Source organism: Strongylocentrotus purpuratus, unplaced genomic scaffold (genome assembly GCF_000002235.5).
Source record: "Strongylocentrotus purpuratus isolate Spur 01 unplaced genomic scaffold, Spur_5.0 spur5_scaffold_20, whole genome shotgun sequence".
In the NCBI taxonomy this organism is placed as follows: Eukaryota; Metazoa; Echinodermata; class Echinoidea; order Camarodonta; family Strongylocentrotidae; genus Strongylocentrotus; species Strongylocentrotus purpuratus.
The window spans coordinates 21,463,703-21,483,865 of NW_022145606.1; the positions used below are offsets into that span (position 1 = coordinate 21,463,703).

Consider the following 20,163-nt stretch of genomic DNA (forward strand, 5'->3'; position numbering starts at 1 on the left):
AATAGTCAGAATGCGAACTGCAGACACTACTTGCTGCCAGGTAAGACAACGATTCTGGCTTTCCTCGCTTAAAGGTACTATGTCCCTTTTGCAGCCAACCTCAAATGCTGTAGAACTTTGCAGGAATTATGAATATGTCATGTATGTCCTATCTGTGAAATTTAAACGTAAGCAGTGTCCTCATATTCAAATTATGCAAGGAAACCTGTTTACTTGCTAGACTTCACTGGCAGACACTATTGAATGAGTGACTGGCTTTTTTCTTCTTTGGTAATAACATACATGAAAAGAGTTGTAAAGGGTACATGAGCATTTGTCTACATCAATAACCCACTTCTTGTGATGGCCAAGATTAAACTGATTGAATTTTTGCGCAGCATAAAACGTATGACAATTCGGTACAATTGTCTGAAAATCAAGACTATTACTTTTGGGCTCTATAGCCCTAAAGTCTATTTGACAACTAATAGTCGTTATTTTCCCACTTGAAGACATTTTCAAGCCCCACCTTTTTTATGGAAGTTCTAAATTAGTATTATCTTTCAAATGCAGTTGGAATTTAACTTTTTCATTTTTTTGGCCTGCAAATGGGACATAGTACCTTTAACAACATGTGATATGTGCATTTTGGTACAGTATTAATCCTTATGATATTACCAAGTCCCTCAGAGACGACTTCTAGCCTTCATTACCCTGGTCACTATACACAAACTTTCTTAGTCAGATACAAACTATCAACAATCGAATGCACGAGCACACAACTACATTTCAATCAAAGATCTACAAGCACAAGCACCTTTAGCTATCGAAAGTGGTAGCTTCAAGAAAAATATCAAATGTATGTACAACAAAAACATAATTTATTTCTATCCTAAAAAAAAATTAAATTTATCTTAAACAAAAAATGGAGATAATCAACAAGTCTGCATGGATCTGAGATGTAGACTAACAATTCAAAGGATAACTACTGTATTACAAACAAACAAAAAGTAATGGAGAAAAAATGTTTAAGTGTACCAAACACCAAACCATGCTTTACTTTTGATTTGAATTAGGTTTCCGTTTAAGTATTTAATATGGGCTACAGTATTTCAGTTCATTCTATACAAATCAACACATTTATTCCTTTCAATCAATTCTACATAAACTTATCTAAACTACAAGAACAACTTGTGTAATAACAATAAGTTTGCGATCATCACATCTAATCATTTCTTATCATAACTTACAAGTGATTACTATTTATATACTTTGGCTTACATATCACACATGAATTGATAATTCATTAAATAAGAAACGCTTGGACGGACAATGGACTCGTGGTATGGACGGAAATAATATAGTATACATGCACTATACCGGTAAAAGAAACTATAATTGTTGTGACCTACCATAATAATTCTCAACATTCAAGGTGTTTACAGGCCTAAGGATTATAAATACAAAGTCAATGACATTTTGAAAATGACACTCGGATAACATGAAAGATTATGTCAATGTCCATATCTATCTGAAACATATCCTCACATTATGAATTATCTGCCTGCATGGCAATCATATACCAGTAATTGATATCATTATCATCCCTTGTGAATGCACAGTATTCTGTCCTAGCTGTAGTTATATGTATAGCATTGGCAATGTTGATGTCAATTACAATGTCAATTACAATGTCAATTACAATGTCAATTACAATGTCAATTACAATGTCAATTACAATGACAAAATTGTCAAAGGCCATTACAGTTCTCACTCTGATTGTTTACTATGACATTGTATTCTTTTTTCCCTGTTTATTTTCATCTACGATCTGATAGTGACTTTCTCTCTTTCTATCTTTTCTTCACTGCTCCACCCACCTCCTCTACCTTTGGTCCTCTTCTACTCTCACTCTCTCTCTCTCTCTCTCTCTTTCTTTCTCTCTTTCTCTCTCTTTCTCTCTCTCTCTTTCTCTCTCTCTCTTTCTCTCTCTTTCTCTCTCTTTCTCTCTCTCTCTCTCTCTTTCTCTCTCTCTCTCTTTCTTTCTCTCTCTTTCTCTCTCTCTCTCTTTCTTTCTCTCTCTTTCTCTCTCTCTCTCTCTTTCTCTCTCTCTCTTTCTCTCTCTCTCTCTTTCTTTCTCTCTCTTTCTCTCTCTCTCTCTCTTTCTCTCTCTTTCTCTCTTTCTCACTCTCTCTGTCTGCATCCTCATCATACAAAACTGATTTCATGTAACTCACCAAACTAAAGCTGCTTTGAATATTATTTTACCATAACTGTAACTGTCTATTATTATGATTATTTGTTTTTGTAATTAATTGATCTGTAAAATTTCAACAGTGAAAAATGAATTTCCAAATCGATAATAAACACTTAATTTCTATTTTTTCTTCAATTAATGTCCAAATCTATCTGAAACTTGTCCTCACATTGTGAATCACTTGCCTGGCATACATATACCAGTAATTGATATCACCCCTCGTTTGTGCGCAGTAGCCCGCCCTGTTGTTGTTGTAGCAATAGATGGATGATATCACTATGACGATGAAAACGGTTGCTAAGAAGAAGATCAACATCAGAAGCACTGTCATGACCCAGTCATCTGGAAATGGAAACGGGGATAAAGTTATTCCTATTGATTGTAACATATACGTAGTTAGTTAATTCGTTATTTGTTGCTACTGTCGTTAGTATTTAGTATAAATGTCTAATAATGTTTAATATGTTTGTTTTGTATCACTAGAAGAATATATTATTAATTGAATATTATATATTATATTGTTGCTTTTACTCTAATATTTCAGAAATAACAATAAAAACATTTTGTTTAAATATATATTATAAATTGAATGGTATAGGTGTAATAACATTTCAAGTCTTAGACTTATATTGTCAAACCTTTGCGTGTTTCTCCACTGACTTTTTAAAGTCTACTGCTATTGTTTGTATAATCTCTTGTTGATCATGCCATGTAATCTGATGATCCATGCAGAAATTGATAAATAATTGTTTATGTTTGGATTATTTCTTTTAAAGAAAATTAAAAAATGAAGAGAAAAACATACAAAAAAATGAGCCTGGAGAAAAGAAGTATAGGATAAAACAAAATACAACAGAATATAACGAGGGAAGAGAAAGAAAAATACAGGAGGAAAAAGGTAGAAGATTATTGGGGTATAAATCACTTACCACGTTCCTCTAAAGAAGTTGGTTCCAATTCTCCTTGATGTATCATTGCTTCATTTGTCCCTTCATCTACACCATTCAGGTCTTTGCCATTATTATTGGTAAATCTATTTGTTGATATACAAAATAAAAACAACAACAAACAAAACAAAAATTATGAAAATATGCAGATAAGGATGTTGGACATAAGCCAGTTTTGAGAAATAAGCAGGCTTGAAATTGAGGCCACATTAGCCTTGACAACAACACCAAAATCATCATTTGTGAATAATTGTGGTATGAATTTTGCATTAGATATATGTTTTCTCAGCAAGTTTCAAGTGTATTTCATAGGCAAGTGTAAAACGTTTTATCTAGATGCCCGTGGTAGGACTACACCTGTACATCTCTGACTTGATTTCAAATCACACTCACCTTTGCCTCAGCTCTGGTGCAGTGCTGTCAGGTGACACGGTGTCATGTGACCTCTCGGTCTTCAATGCCTCCTCCTCCTTCTCAAATTTCTGCATAGCATCTGTGGTTTAACAACAGAGAAAGAGAGAGAGAGAAGGAGAATTGAGAGAGAGCAGGAGAGAGAAAGAGAGGAGAAGAGAGGAAAATGAAGAGAGAAAGAGAGAGAGAGAGAGAGAGAGAGAGAATAAAAGAAATATCAAGTTATGCTATGACTACTACATGTACTACTACTCACAAAAATAATGATGATGATGATGATGACTTAGAGTAATCTATTATTTTTAACCATAATTTTTTTTATTTTTTATGAGACTTGATTCATATTTTGTTGTAATACAAAAATTAGTAACACACAAATGAGTGTATGAGATGGGATACCGTTTTCACCTCAATAGATTTCTTTACCTTCTTCAAATAACAAGAGATTGGATACATTTCTTCTCACAATATACCAACTTGTAAAACAAAGATTAACATATTAGACTTGTTACCAATCTCACCTCAATAGAGATCTTTCCTACATTAGAGTCAGATTGGATACACATCTTCTTACAATATAATAACAAATACACAGAAGTATAACATGAGATAGGATACCGTTCTCACCTGAATAGAGTTTCTTGCCCACATCAGCATAGATAACAGTGAAGAGATCCAGTGATGCTATGGTAACGGGATGGTCCTCTCCATAAACAGTTTGATACATCTTGGTCGCTTTCCCACAGTAGTCTAGAGCAAGCTGCAACCTAAAAGAACAAAATTCAAAAAATAAAGTGAAACCCACCTTGAGTCACATGTGCACCCAGACAGCACAATGTCTCAAACAATTCTCACTATCGACAGTATATTATACAAACCTGTATGTTATGTTCAAGCCCCATTTCAAATGCATTCTCAGAAAGAAAGAATAGGATGAATAAAGATGAATAAAGTTGAATTAAAAGAAGAAGGAGAAAAGAGAAGGAAGAGATAGTAAAAACAAAACTGTGTTTTTCAAAAAATAAGAATATGAAAAAAGAACAGAACAGAAAAAAATAACAGAAAAAGAATAAATTGGATAACAAGAAAAGAAAGAGAAGAAGAAGAAGAGGAACAAGGAGGGGGAGAAGGAGGAGGAGGAGGAGAAGGAGAAGAAAGAGAAGGAGAATAATAAAGAGAAAAAGAAGAAGGAGAAAACGAATAAAAGGGAGAAGAAGACAAGAAAGAAAAATAAGGAATAGAAGAGAAAAAATGAAAGAGAAAGCAGGGGACAATGGAGAAGAATGATTTTTTTTTAAGAGAAAGGAAAAATATTTTAAAGACGATAAAGAAAAGAGGAAGAAGAATAAAGAAGACGAATGAGAAGAGGAACAACAGAAAAAGACTTATGAATTCCAAACGATAAACTTACTTTCCCTCCTTGAGGCACAGTCTAGCCAAGTTCTCCATCTCTTGACCTTTCTTAGCATCAGGTGAAAGGTCATCATCTAGGTCATCACTCTTATCATGGCTAGACTCCTCACCAGGCTCTTCATCGAGTTGTTCATCATGCTGTTCCTCGCCCTCCCCTTTGCTTGGCTTCCTCTCAGCTTTAGAGCCTGCGAGGATTAAACAGAATACAGAAACTGACAATATCTATAGGAGACATGAAAATGAAAAAAGGGAGGGAGGGATGGAACCATATACATGTACATGTACAACATACATATAGTTCAGATTTGGCCTTAATAAGGACATGATGGACAAGTAGAGAAAACTGTGGAGACTAAACTAAAGGAGATATAAAAACATTGATAGGCTGACAACAGAGAAAGAGAGAGAGAGAGAGAAAGACAGCACGAGACTGAGAGAGAGAGAGAGAGAGAGAGAGATAGACAGAGATAGGAAGAGAGAGAGAAAAAAAGTGAGAGATTGTGAAAAATAGCATGAAGGGATGCACAGAAAATGGTTTCCAAAAAAAAATGAACTTCAATGACTTGTGAAACCAGAAAATTAATAACAGCTTTTATAAATTACTTATCCTTAATATATAATGTTTTCAAACCTAATTAGAATGCTTACTCAGGTATGCATGTTAAAAAATAATAAAATAAGTGTCACGCATTAGGCGTGACATCACGCATTTCGAGGGTCTGGAAATGCTCTCACGCACGGTGCGCGCGCTAGATTTTAAAAAAATGCTATACCTTATACGTGTGTTATACCCTCGCACGCGCGCATGCGCGCCGAAAAATGAAAATGTCACAAATTGGCGATCTTTGAAATTGGCGTCTCTGTATTCATCATACATTTATCATCATTTCCATTTTCATTTAATATGCGAGTACAATTTCTAGCCATTTTACCAGTCTCTGTTTATCAGTACTTACCTGAGTCTTTCTGTACACTAACTATATCAATCAGAGCAGTTTCATAATACATCTTCTCTGCTTGGATGAAATAAACAGCTTTCTCATCTGAAAAATCGCTATTAAGGAAAAAAAACAGTTATCATGGAGTGAAAAAAATGCTCCTGTCTACCAAGTGTATGTTTTGTGCTGCACAAAGATTCAATCAGTTGAATTTGGCCATTACAAGTAGTGGGTTCTTGATGTAGACAAATGATCATGTACCTGTTAGAGCTCATTTTATGTATATTTTACTAAAAGAAAGAAAAAAGTCAGTCAGTCACTCAATAGTGTCTGACAGTGAAGTCTAGCGAGTAAATGGGTTTCCTTGCATAATTTGAATATTAGGACTCTGCTAACGTTTAAATTTCACAGATAGGACATACATGACATATTCATAATTCCTGCAAAGTTCTACAGAATTTGATGTTGGTTGCAAAAGGGTCAAAGTATCTTTTAAAAGACAAAAACAGAAGAATTGTTATCATATTAGATTGTAGCACTAAGTGCACAATTTATGAATAATCATTATTCTTAATAAAGGATACATTCCTTGTGCTCAAAATAGATATCAGCAACAGCATGAAGACACCTTGGCAGCTCCTCAAAGGTTGACCCCTCGGACAACCCTGTGATGGCTCCAAGATAACACGCGAGGGCTCCCTCCAAATGACCTTCCTCTTGTCGTCTCGACCCCTCACGGTAGAGATTTGACCTCTCAGGTCGCATCAGGTAATGAAGTTCACGATCCAGCAGGGCTTGGATGTTATCTGGATGAATTATGGGGAAAGAAGTTTTGTTTTGTTTTTATTTTCTGTATAACAATTCATACATACAATTTACAAATATAATAGAAATCAAGAAAAAAAAACCGGCTGGAATGCTCTATTCAGAGCCATCATTGAAATGGCTCTGCTCTTCCTAGAGGTCCAGAATCATGATTGCAATGAATTAGTAAAAAATCTATAGCAAGACAAAAGTGACTACATGACATTCAAAGCAGCAGTCTTTGCTGGTTTTCTTAAGTTGAAGTTAAATACAAAGAGAGATTAAAAATAATTATATAATATTGGCTGCCCTTGAGTGGTATATCAGTTATATTTGCAAGCTGAATATAATATATCTGATATACCACAAAAGAAAGTCAATATCATTATTATTATACATTAAAAATTTGAGCTACGTGCAGTGAAATTTAGAGGATTGAAAAGATCAATTTATCAATCAATGGCAATATTCCAATCCAATAGTGTGTCGAGAAGTCTTAAAGCAAAACTTGGAAAGTCAAAATGAAATATGATTCAACTTTTGAATATAAATTGGTGTCTAAAGATAAAGTTGAAAAATTTGGGTTCCCAATTGAAGTCCACATTAAAGGAACCTGTACACAAAGGCCACCTGCCCATACATGTACAGACTACTTCTCTTGTCTCGATCCCTTGCACAGTCTTTCTGTACAGCTTTTACAGGATTACTTCAAATCAAGATTATCATCCTCTATTTTCTTCATTACAGACCGTGTTCATTGTTAAAGTCAACATAGGGTCTATATAGCAGCTGACTGACACAAATAGACAGTAATCTTTTTTAGGATTAACTGTATTAACATACCATTTTTCTCTGACTGAATCTCTGTTTTAGTCGCTTCTGTGGTCTGCGATACATCATGATCTGATCCATCCGCTCCTGCTGTAGATCTTGTCACGTTACCAGCCCCAGCATCAGGGCTTCGATCGGTATCCCGCTCCCCGTCATCAGGGACTGCAGTCATTCCCTTCTCTCCATCTGGAGTTCCTTCTTTCTGGTGATGCGTTTCATCCTCATTTATTCCCTCGTTATCCTGTTTCTCTCCAACACTACCATCTGAGCTCTTCTTGTTTTCAATCTCGACATCACCCACAGGAGTATCAGGGTCTTCCTTCTCACCCTGAGCATCTAAAGCTGGTTGTGAGTCGAGAATTCCATCTTTTGTGTCTGGTACCATGCCCGACCTTTGACCTCCTGTATCCCCACCAGGTCCTGGTTGGGGTGTGCTGAGGGGGGTGTGGTCTGTATCATCTGCGGGATTCACAGGTTCTGACATCATGGATTCTGTCAATGAGGACCAATAAAAAAAACTGGATTAAAGTAATTAATCATACCGGTACATTAATCTGAAATGATGTGCATGTTTGTGAGAAATGTTTGAAGTAAAGAAATAAACGATAAGGCACTGTACACGGAGTCTGACTATACAGTAGAGTCTATGTCCGTAAGCAAAAATAAAGTTGATACTGTTGCGTTGCCTTTGGATTCTAACACAAAGCATGCATCCAATAATTTTCTCTTTCCAAACATAAGATAAAAATCAACTCTGATCCCCTCGCAGTTATGAGATGTCCAAATCTACCCCACAATCTGTCCCACTTTTTCCCTAAAATCAGCACATTCTATGCTAACAGAAACCATGGTAACAACAGAATGCAATATCATTTCAGTGATGTTCAGACATCATAATTATAATTTCCCAATATTCAATTTAAATATTGTCCTTCCTAGCCAGGCACAGAGAACTTTAGCTTAGCCTTAGGCTTACATGATGTAGGTCTACATTAGCGCATGCGCAGATCGTTCATCCGATCTCAGCCTCATTTTCATAAGTTGATGGCACCTAGCTTAGCCGACATGGGCCCTTCACTTCAGAAGAATCCATATGTATCCATCATAGAAGTATTATACTTGACTCAAGTATATAAATAACAGTATAGTCAGCTGGGTCTAGTACTAAGTACTAGTAGTAGTAGTCTGGCCTGGGGCCTGGCCTGGGGCCTGGCGCACTAGCTGGCCAGACTCGCGGGCGCGGGCTTCGTACAGATGCTCCTGCAGTATGCCACTGCACTGCACAGTAATTTATTGCTCTTAATCTTAGTCTTATCGAGGCTTACATTGACTGTTTAGTAAAATCCTTCACATTTCACATGAATTGCTAGTTAATTATCAAATGTATGAAATTTGTGCGATAATCACCTCGAATGTGTTCTCCAAACAGTCTAAAACAAAAGCTCAAGCAGTCCAATCACAAATCTCCCCGGCGCAAAATCCTTGTTTTGGCGTCCGTGGATTTGACCTTTGACCTGGCCAGAAAAAGGTGCTTTCCCTTCGTAAGTAAGCCCGAGGAGGTGCATGGATCTTTGAGTTTGACTTTCATAACATTTCTACTTCATTCTTGTAATGGTCTAACGTTTATTACGACCTTATACATTTAGTTGGGAAATGTGGATGATAGTGTTTTCCACGTCTTACTCGAATCAGGCCAGGGTCTTGGAGATGAAGGCAGTTTACTTTAGCTAGCTTGTTGTCAACTTCTTGAATTGCACTCGACTCCCTAGAGTTGAGCGGATTGGAGGAAGGATAGACGCCTATTCTACCGGCGTACCAACAGTAGCCCCTGCCGTCTCTTTGCTCTGCAGCTCAGCAGTGGCTGTTGCAGTGGCTGTTGGCGCCACACACATATCAAGCAAGTACACTCACACTGTCATATATAATCTAGTAACTGTCTTTTTCTTTATCCTGAAAAGTGCAGGCTTCATGGAATGAAGATTACGCATTGTTTCTTTTGTTTTTGTTGATGTTAGGAATAGGAGTTATTTATTTTGCAGTGCTTTGTTTTGTGTAATTTTTTATTACGGTATTATTTTGTCTTGAATATAAAAAAATTGGGTTGTCTTTCTTTTCCAATTTTGAATTTGAGGTATAGTTTATGGAACAGGATGAACGATAAAAGATTGAAAACCTAGTCTGCTTTCATAAACCATTATTACAACAGTGAAGTTTCAAGAAATTTTTAGGAATTTAGTTAAATATTTATACACATAAGGTCTATGAAACGCAATCTTCTTTCCCAAATAAGTTTAAAATTTATATAAACTTCAGTCAGTTTCCAATTTACTCACAGTTTAAAAAAAAATCTTATGAATTATTTATTAGATCTAGACCTACTGTACTTTTTATTTATTTATTTATATACCCCCCCGGTATATATATATATTTTTTTTTTGGGGGGGGGGGGATGCCAAAGCCTAGTTCAATCATATCCATCTTCAGATTATCATAAGTTTTTCAGAAACAAACAAAAAAATCAGATCAGGTCCAGATGCTGACAATTAATCCAAAGATCCGAACAAGTTGTTTTTGTTGTGGGGGAGCTGCTCTGTATTTCGTACTTGAATTCAGCATTTTAGCAAAGCCTATTCAGCCTATTTTCGAACTGAAAAACAGAATCAGCCTCCACAACTTGGTTTGGAAGGCTGTTCAATTCCACAAACTGTTCTCATAGAGAAGAAGTTAATGATTAATACAAGTACTTTTGTCTGCTCTGCGCTTTAAGTCAGATGAAATCTGTTACCACTATAGTGCTAGTGTTACTGACCTCAAATGCCCAAATTCACAAAGGAGGTTTAAATTTAACCCATGGTTTAAATCTCTATTTTCATGTACATAACCCATGGTCTAAAACTCTCAAATTAGCGCAAAATAAACGTGACACAGTCAGAGGTCCAATATTAGATGCGCGCAAGGCAAGATACCCATAATTTGCACTAATTTTAAACCATGGGTTATGTAAATGAGGGTTTAAACCATGGGTTAAAATTAAACCTCCTTTGTGAATTCAGGCCAAAGAGAGAAGTCACATTAGAACCATAAATTTTGAGCGATTTAAAAGTCTGAATCATGTGACCACGAGCTAACCTATACCAGCAAAAGCAACGTCAGTCTACGTAGTCTCCCTTCATAACAAAGTCCTTTCAATGAAGGAACAAACCTAGATATATATATGTCTTTGATAACAACAAGACAGAATGTTATAAGGTATCATACCAAACTTCTCTTTGTGCAAGCTTAAAGATAAACTTCCCATAGGAAAGTGAAAAGTATGCCGCAGACCTGCCGCAGACCTGCCGCAGATCTGCCGCAGACCTGCCGCAGACTAAAAGTCTGCGGCAAAGAGTATGCTGAAGTATGCGGCAGAAAGAAACTTTGCTGCAGACTTGCCGCATACCAGTATGCCACAGGAACAGTCTGCGGCAGATCTGCGGCAGGATGAAATTTTGCTGCAGACTTGCCGCATACTAGTATGCCACAGGAACAGTCTGCGGCAGATCTGCGGCAGGATGAAACTTTGCTCCAGACTTGCCGCATACTAGTATGCCACAGGAACAGTCTGCGGCAGATCTGCGGTAGGATGAAATTTTGCTGCAGACTTGCCGCATACTAGTATGCCACAGGAACAGTCTGCGGCAGATCTGCGGCAGGATGAAATTTTGCTGCAGACTTGCCGCATACTAGTATGCCACAGGAACAGTCTGCGGCGGATCTGCGGCAGGATGAAACTTTGCTGCAGACTTGCCGCATACTAGTATGCCACAGGAACAGTCTGCGGCAGATCTGCGGCAGGATGAAACTTTGCTCCAGACTTGCCGCATACTAGTATGCCACAGGAACAGTCTGCGGCAGATCTGCGGCAGGGCGAAACTTTGCTCCAGACTTGCCGCATACCAGTACGCCACAGGAACAGTCTGCGGCAGGTCTGCCACAGGAAATCCCATTAAAGTCTAATAGGGCCAATTGAAACCAATCATCTCATGCATATTCATTATTACTTTACACGTGTGACAGAAAAATACATTTATCATGATTTGTTAAGCAAATTAAGACAATGCACATCATTTTTGTGATTTCTATTTTCCTTTTGCCATTATTAACCAATAGATTATTTTGTCTGATCATGTTACAATTACATTCACGTTTAAGCAATAGATATATTGATTACTAACCAAAAAACTATGATTACTAACCAAGAAACAATATACATATTTAGTATATATATGTGTACGAGCCTGTGTCACTTTAAATGTTACTCTTGAATACACTTCAAATGATCAATGTGATGAAGTTAATACAATTGAGAATAGAATATACCTAGTTGGTAATATCGATATATATTGGTATTACCTAATTGGTAATATCGATATTGCCAATATCGATTATGAAGTATCAATCAGTTTATCACTGGTTCTTCTACATGCATACTTTATTGCCACGTACTGGATATGAAAGAGTATGCGGCAGGTCTGCAGCAGGTCTATACGAGATATGAATATTCATGACGAAGAGTCTGCGGCAGGTCTGCCACAGACTCTGCCGCAGACTTGCGGCAGACCTGCCGCAGACTCTTCATCATACTGAAAGAGTATGCGGCAAGTCTGCAGCAAGTCTGCGGCAGACCTGCCGCAGACTCTTCATCATACTGAAAGAGTATGCGGCAAGTCTGCGGCAGACCTGCCGCAGACTCTTCATCATACTGAAAGAGTATGCGGCAGGTCTGCAGCAAGTCTGCGGCAGACCTGCCGCAGACTCTTCATCATACTGAAAGAGTATGCGGCAAGTCTGCAGCAAGTCTGCAGCAAGTCTGCGGCAGACCTGTCGCAGACTCTTCATCATACTGAAAGAGTATGCGGCAAGTCTGCGGCAGACCTGCCGCAGACTCTTCATCATACTGAAAGAGTATGCGGCAAGTCTGCGGCAAGTCTGCGGCAAAACTAATTTGCATGTGAAAAAGATGACTGTCTGCGGCAGGTCTGCTGCAGATCTGCGGCAAGTCTGCCGCAGGAGTATGCGGCAGGCTCATTTCTTTCCTATGGGTTGAGTTCTGGTAAAAAAAGAAAATGAATTCTCACAGAATCTAACGAAACTTACACTGAATGTTCAAGATTACAAATAAATGTCATGTGCCAAACAATTTTGGAAGAAAATGTATACTGGCTGAGTAATGATCATATATAGAAAGATAAGGAAATCAGGGTAGTACTAGCCCCGACACCATGTGTGTTGTCCCATATACATCTATCTGTGTAAGTGATTGTTACTTTACCAAGACTCTGCCAAATTTATGATGATTTTGATGACTCTAGAACCTTGCATTACTCACCATTACTTACATGCTATATGATCAACTTTTCTGATCCATTCCACACCTTTTCTTTCACAATGCAATCGAATTACCGCAGTACTCAAAATACTGTATAGCCATTCAAGACAGGTATTGTCATCTTTTACACATATTCCACTTTTTACTCATTTGATCTTACAGTGCCCATCACACAAGCATGTATAACATCTCATTTTTTAAAAAGAATATAATATTTATAAAGGCAACAACAACATTAAATTGCTATAAATTTGTTGACTGTTACTGAAATACATGTACATGTACATGTACATGTACATGTACATGTAGGCCATCATACATTTTCTTCTTTTTAAAGGCAGGCTTTACTACTTCAGCCAGAAGGGATTAGACCACCCATCGAGCCAGCGAGGTCACTGTGATAGGTGGCTATCTCATTAACTTAGCTCTCATTTAACATAAGAAAAAGAGGATCATGGGGGACCAACAGGCACCGATTTGGGAAGTTTTCTATATAGAGGGAGCAAGTAGCTACAAGTAGGACAGTGTGCCTTTAAAAGTAAAGCCTTATCTAATTTGTATTTTGAATCTTGTAGGAGTTTCCTCCACTATCGAGAAATTTGATGAGTCATCAGCATGGAGTCTTGGCATCCCATAGCTCGTGTGTATCACCCACTAACAGCAGGTTCTATAGATGGGACTGATACCAGACCACATGACAGGGCTGTAGAGAGAGCCATCAAGGTAAATCTTCTATTCATGTCTGTTCACAGCCAAAAGTAACTGCGTAAAAGCATTAGTTATTGCCCTTTGTGCTTTATAGAGACGTCTTTAAATATAAATTTGTGAAAGGATATATAGGGACAAGTTTAATATCTGGTAATGGAACATTTATTTCTTCTTTTTTTCTTAAGCATAACAAATATGCCACTCTGCACTGTGTGAAACGGGAATGTTTATAGGTTATGCTCATCTGTGATACTAGATTGGAGACTTTTTCCTTTCTGGTACTGGTAGGGCTTCTGAGTGATTTCTTAGATTCCACTTTTTGTGCATAATAATTTAGTTTCAACATCATACCTCAAACAAAAGAAGGAGAAGTGTTTGAAAGTTAGTGAGAGCTGGGGAGAGCTGGACAGAGATAAAAAAAGAGCTAGAGAAAAGAGAGAGAGAGGGGGTCAGAGAGGAGGAAGAAGAGAGTGGGGAAAAGAATGATAATTGTTAATAAAATGTAAACAAAGAAAGAGAAAAAGTAAAATTGAGATGTGAAAGGATAGGAATAAGATCTGGAGGATTTCATGCATGTTGTAGTGCAATATTAGGAAGCTATCTTGATAACAAATATTCAAAAGAGCATATTCTGATATTAGGTTACATTTTGCATTTCATACATTTCTCATTTCAGGCCAGTTATGTACCGCCCTCTGTTGACAATGACCCGCACTTGACCCTCTTTGTGGCTAGGCTCAACCCTGAGACGACAGAGAAGACCCTACGCAAGGTAAATGCTACCCCCTTTACGGACTACAAAAATCATGTAACTGGGCGGGGCTTATCGTGAGTGTGCACTGATGATTGGTAGCCTGCTATCATGTCACCTCTTCAAAAATTTGTCTCTATATTTTTATTTTTGTTAGTCTGTTCACTCTTTTTGTTTCAACTGAATCCTATGATCTTTTATACAAATTCCTTTGTTTTGTACATTTTCTATAGGCTTACAGACTAAAGGTCATACAGGAGTCACCAATTTACTGCAAACAAACTTACTGTAATAATCATTATAACAACAATACCGGTAATAGTGGGTTCTTGTATAGTGCTCATGCCTGTCAGACTTGACACTCGATCCTGGGGGGTGTTTCACAAAGATGCTAAGTAGAACTTAACTCTAAGTTTGACTTTAAAAGTCATAAAATGTTGATTCAAATCATTCATATTTTCTATTAGGATGGGAGATTTCATATTCTTGATGTGGAATTTATAAAAAAGTCTAAAATACTTCAATTTTTGCTTTTTATTTGTTTATATTTTAAGGCTACTAATGGCTCTCCATAATGTTTGGGTCCAACTTAGAGATAAGTTCAACTTAGGATCTTTGTGAAACACTCCCCAGGAGCTCCATAATTATTACCCCAGCTTTAACATGGCTGTCATTATGGTACTCTAGCACCTCGAGGAATTCATTCCTGCCCATTAACCTCACCTTGGTTGAGTGAGTCTATCGTAGATTAATGTCTTGCTAAAGGACTAATAAAGACCATGGTGAGTCAATGTTTAAAGGTTCATAGTAGTTGGTGCTCATGGGAAATCTAAAACCATTCAGGTGGTTACCCAACACAAAGTGTGGTCAATCACCAAGGGTGGACTTCAATAATTTTTCTTCTTCGCTATAAGTACATGCCACTACCGGGTGTATTCTCGTACTGATGTAGGTGATGTGCAGGTGTATATGCAGTGTCTGAATAAAGGCCTACAAAGAACTACATGTATGTGCAGCTAACTGTGGAGACATCTGTAGCTTTAACAGAGGTCTTGCATAAAGAACTGGCCTCGAACCATACCGCCATAAGGGATTTTTCATCATTATAAATTACCCTCACCCTTGAGATATGAAGGCAAGCGGGAGTATTTTCTGGGCATCGGATCTTTGCTGCCTGAGGGGCCTGTACACACATTATCATTAAACCAAATCTGGGCCCTGTTCCATAAAACTTGTTAATAATAACAAGTAACAATTACTTTTATAAGTTACTGAAATCATGGTGTTTGATTGTCTGACAGCAAATTTGTCATAGAATTTTATCACTTGTAATTGATAACAAGTTTTGATGAAACAGGACCCTAGTGTTTACAAATTATGAGGCAAATCATTAGTACTACAAATCATATAATACACATGGACAGTGACAACTGGTCTTTACCTTTAAAGCGGGACGGCACTACTTGTAGCTACTTGCCCCCTCTGTATAGCAAACATTGCCTAAGCGGTACCTGTTGGTCCCCCAAGTTCCCCTTTTTCTTATGTTAATTGAGAGCTGATATGATGAGGTAACCACCTGCCATTGACCATGCATGGAGGTCTAATCCCTTCTGGCCAAACTAGTGCAGATAGGCTTTAATTCAGATATCCTTTTTATTATTTATCTTAATTGCAGACATTTTCAAAGTATGGCGACATCAAGCAAGTGAATCTCATCCGTGACGTCGTGACAGGCTTCTCCAAGCAGTATGCATTCATTGAGTTTGAAGAGGAACGATCAGCAAGACGCGCGAGGGCAGAGGCAGATCAGAGCGTGATCGAGGAACACATCGTCTTTGTGGACTGGGAGTGTGAACATACGTTGGATGGTTGGATCCCCAGGAGGCTGGGTAGGTAGCGTGAACAAACCCTCATGCCAGAAACTTCATTTAAGTGAAACGTTTGTGATACACGTACGTGTTATATGTCCTCTGTATTATCCACAGCGATTTTTTTATGTCAGTGTTGTGTCTTGTGAAAAAACTTTAACTCCAGGAACTAAATTGATGTGAAACTTTGCAATGTGTGATATAAATATACCTGTATGTCCTGTTTATCCACAGTTATTTTTATTTATGTTGGTGTTGTGGCAGTTGTGTCTTTCATTATTTTCTAATTAATTGGTGCGTTAAAATTTCGCAATTTATAACCACTCACAAAAATCACTACTTATCTGTTCATTGATGAACGTTTGTGATTTTACAATATAATGTATATGCATTAAGCAATCTCTCTTTCTTTCTCTCTCTCTCTTTCTCTCTCTCTCTATCTCTCTCTCTCTCTCTCCCTGTCTGTGTTTTGCTATCTCTCTGTTCTCTGTATGTCTCTTTGTCTATACCTCTCTCTCTCACACTCTTTCTCTCTCTCTCTCTCTCTTCCTCTCTCTCTCTCTCTCTCTCTCCCTCTTTATCTCTCTTTCTCTCTGTCTCCTTCTCTGTCTCTTTCTGTATCTCGCTCTCTCTTTGTCTATAACCCTCCCTCCCCCTCTCTCTTTCTCTCTATCTCTCTTTCTCTACCTGTTTCTCCTTTCTCTGTTTGCAGGTGGTGGATTGGGAGGCAAGAAGGAATCCGGTCAGCTGAGATTCGGTGGTAGGGACCGACCATTCAGGAAACCTATCGTAGTACAGGCAATTAGAGATAGAGGGATAGAAAGAGACAGAGATGAAGGGATAGGCAGAAGCAGAGATAGAGGGGTGGACAGAGACAGAGATAGCGGAATTAGAGATAAAGATAGAGAAATAGAACGAGACAGAGGTAGGGAGAATAGAGATAGAGACAGGGAGAATAGAGACAGAGATAGAGGGATAGAAAGGGACAGAGATAGAGGGATAGACAGAGACAGAGATAAAGGAATAGAACGAGATAGAGGTAGGGAGAATAGAGATAGAGAGGATACGGATAGAGAGAGAGGGTTAGGCAAAGAAAAAGATACAGACACGGAAGATGGAGAAATAAAAGATAGAGATAGAGAGTACAGCACAGATGGAGATAGAAGAACGGGTAGATATAGAGACATAGAAAGAGATCATAGAGCAAGGGATAGAGGGAAGGATGAAAGCAGAGAAAGATTAGGAGATCGGTATAGAGAAAAAGATAGGGACAGATACAGGGAGAGGGAAAGAGATAGATATAAAGACAGTGATAGGGATAGAGATAGATATAGGGATAGGAGGAAAGAGAGGGATAGAGAAAGGGAAGGAGAGAGGAAAGAAAGAAAGGGAAGCTATAAGGAAAGAGAAGATGAGGAGGGAATAGATGAAGAAGTGTATGACGGGAGAGAAGTGGAACAATATATTGCAGATGTAAAAAGAGAACTATGTAGTTCAAGATGGGATAACTAGGTTTGTGATGTGGAGTAAAGGTAAAGCATCGAGTTGGTTAAAATAGAAAGCATTCCTAAGGGCTCAGTGAGATACAACTTGGTAATCCACCGCAGAGAAAACCCTGCCATGGTTCTTTTACGTGTAAATGTATTGCAACTGCTCGCATTGAAGGTCCTATGCGTATTCACATAGCACTGTGTTAAAGAAATGTGCAGCGTCTACCACCTCATATCTATAGGAGGCTTTAGATGGTTAATCTATTTCCAAAAGAGGGTCCTTTGTAATGCATGAATGAAACAAGATATTATGTGTATTGTGTAATGTTTGAGTTATCCATCACAGATACATAATTTTAATTGTAATTTTATAATTGTCATTGTGAACATTTCACAAATAAAATTGTCTTTGGACTTGGACAAATGGTGTGAGCTCAAAACCCACGTTTGAAACCGGTTCTGGTTCAGAGCTACAGCGCTAGCATCATAGTCTGAGCTATAAATAGTATGATACACTCATAATAGACAAATTAGTCAGAAACATATGTTGGCAGCATAGTTATTTATTGATTAACAAAATGCCCAGCATTGTATCAAATATTTGATAGATTTATTTATAATTGTCCTTTCTTTTCTGGCACGAAATTATGATTCACTTTACAGGTTACTTAATACAATTATCAAGAAAGTCATCTTTCAATAAATTAACTTCCAATAATGAATGATGAAAGAGCATAAAGTGATTTTTATTTTATAAGATTGATACGTATGTCTGTTTTTTGTTTAATAAAACACAAGTATGGTATTAACCGCTTTTGTACCTTGTGTTATTTATTTATCAGTCAATGATTTTAACAACAACTAAAAAAAGATAAAATGATTTTTAAGTTACATTACATTGCATAGCACACATCCATTGTTTTGTTGAGTCTTGAAAGCTAGGAGGGACCTGATCATTACACATTTATTTACATTGGAATACATACAGTACATGTTGTTACAGGTAATAGCGTGAGTCCAACATTTTACACACAAATTTAATTTCATATATTTACTCAAAGAACAAAAGGAGTAGTTTAATCTTAAATTGAGGGACATCATATATCATGAAATGTCTTTCATTTAATTTGAAATATATATCATTTATATGTACAAAAGACATCAACTTTGAAAGACTAGCTATAACAAGATCACACACCACACAAAACTATTAACTACAAGGTGTTTGTATTTTACAAGAAGTTGGAATAAATGGGTAACGGTTTTATTATCATGACCAGCATGAAAATATTAATATGGAGTAATGACTACAAAACTACAACAATATTCTAAATGTATTCATAGTTCAAACACTATTTAGGCAAGGATATTTCATTAAATATTGATGTCTATTCATCACATCCGTGAAAGCATGTAATGTCCTTTTTTTGGTTTTCGTACACCTGCATTTACAAGAACTATCACAAAGTATTCAGTTTTGTTTTCAACAAACTTCTTTTCATGCCTCTGCATTTTACTTCTAAGCAACCTTTAAACCAGGATGTTGTTTTCTTTTCCTCCCTCTCTCTCTCTCTCTCTCTCTCTCTAGTTTAGTGTTGTTTGGTCTACAACCGGTTCATCTTCTACCCAATTGGTCTTTCCCATATGGTCCACACTCAGCCCATCTACTATCCACATGGTTAAATCATAAATATCAATTTTAAAAATGAATATTAGACCTTGGGAATAGTAGCAAAGAAATGGCATTGAACAAACTAGCAGTTAGACCCACTGGAAATGAGACTAAATGAGCAAAAGAAAACATTTTAAGCATTCTTATTGGAGATTAGACCAATTGGTCATTAGCCCTAAACAGTCATTATACCAATGATAAGTAGACAAAAATGATTGTTAGACCATGTGGAAAGTAAATGGGAATAGACTAATTGGGTAGTAGACCAACTGGTTGTAGACCAAACAGCAAATCGCCCTTTTGCTCTCTCTCTCTCTCTCTCTCTCTCAAAGGCTGAACACTGTATTAATGGAAGGTAAAGGAGGTCCATGTGCATTTTCACTGAGGGAGGTAGAAGCTCCTAATGCAGAAACGGTACTGTTATCCAAGTGCTCCCTCTGTGATAATCCATGCGTCGCTCCCCCATTCTCTGGATGGTAGATCCCAGGCTGTCCATAGGAATCTGAAGTCACACTTGAGCCATTTTGACTTGGGACTAGTCCATTGTTGCCCATAGGGTAGTCCTGATGGGTTGTTTCTATTCAGGGAACAAACAACATAATATACAAATTATAAAGAATATATCTTTGGACAAACAGTTTACATGTATCGTTGTTATTTTAAAAACAAAATATGCCACTTCCAGAAAACTTTAATTGAGCATTCCATTCCTATCTAGACTGTCTA

The 20,163-nt window shown here is 37.4% G+C and overlaps 3 protein-coding genes across 3 annotated transcripts in view; 1 reads left to right on the forward strand and 2 right to left on the reverse strand.

The window, feature by feature from the left end:
• Nucleotides 1–2,151: 2,151 nt before the first annotated feature.
• Nucleotides 2,152–9,097, reverse strand: LOC100893473. Its single transcript, XM_003728510.3, has 9 exons — nt 8,988–9,097; nt 7,593–8,072; nt 6,530–6,751; nt 5,964–6,050; nt 5,006–5,192; nt 4,222–4,361; nt 3,577–3,676; nt 3,166–3,269; nt 2,152–2,578 (listed from the first exon to the last, which is right to left on the reverse strand). The coding sequence occupies exons 2-9, from the start codon at nt 8,065–8,067 to the stop codon at nt 2,385–2,387; spliced, it is 1,509 nt and encodes a 502-aa protein (XP_003728558.1). The 5' UTR covers nt 8,068–8,072; nt 8,988–9,097; the 3' UTR covers nt 2,152–2,384.
• A 24-nt stretch (nt 9,098–9,121) lies between these two features.
• LOC585534 (U11/U12 small nuclear ribonucleoprotein 35 kDa protein) lies at nt 9,122–18,571 on the forward strand. The gene is made up of 5 exons (XM_785359.5): nt 9,122–9,477; nt 13,524–13,671; nt 14,333–14,428; nt 16,083–16,296; nt 16,988–18,571. The coding sequence occupies exons 2-5, from the start codon at nt 13,564–13,566 to the stop codon at nt 17,785–17,787; spliced, it is 1,218 nt and encodes a 405-aa protein (XP_790452.3). The 5' UTR covers nt 9,122–9,477; nt 13,524–13,563; the 3' UTR covers nt 17,788–18,571.
• The window catches only part of LOC585554 (DNA-binding protein RFX6), a 33,957-nt gene continuing 32,106 nt past the window's right edge, over nt 18,313–20,163 (reverse strand). The window contains exon 18 of the mRNA XM_785376.5: nt 18,313–20,014. Within this exon, the coding sequence (XP_790469.2) occupies nt 19,764–20,014 (251 nt within the window). The 3' untranslated portion in view covers nt 18,313–19,763. The remainder of the gene's footprint in view (nt 20,015–20,163) is intronic.

Bases quoted from the DNA above. Each gene is read 5' to 3' on its own strand.
- LOC100893473 (XM_003728510.3), bottom strand. From the start codon at position 8,067: ATGATGTCAGAACCTGTGAATCCCGCAGATGATACAGACCACACCCCC. The intron at 4,362-5,005 runs GTAAGTTTATCG...TTGTTCTTTTAG, and splicing joins CTGTGCCTCAAGGAGGGAAA to GTTGCAGCTTGCTCTAGACT. The intron at 3,270-3,576 runs GTGAGTGTGATT...ATCAACAAATAG, and splicing joins GCACCAGAGCTGAGGCAAAG to ATTTACCAATAATAATGGCA.
- LOC585534 (XM_785359.5), top strand. From the start codon at position 13,564: ATGGAGTCTTGGCATCCCATAGCTCGTGTGTATCACCCACTAACAGCA. The intron at 14,429-16,082 runs GTAAATGCTACC...TCTTAATTGCAG, and splicing joins CAGAGAAGACCCTACGCAAG to ACATTTTCAAAGTATGGCGA. The intron at 16,297-16,987 runs GTAGGTAGCGTG...CTCTGTTTGCAG, and splicing joins TTGGATCCCCAGGAGGCTGG to GTGGTGGATTGGGAGGCAAG.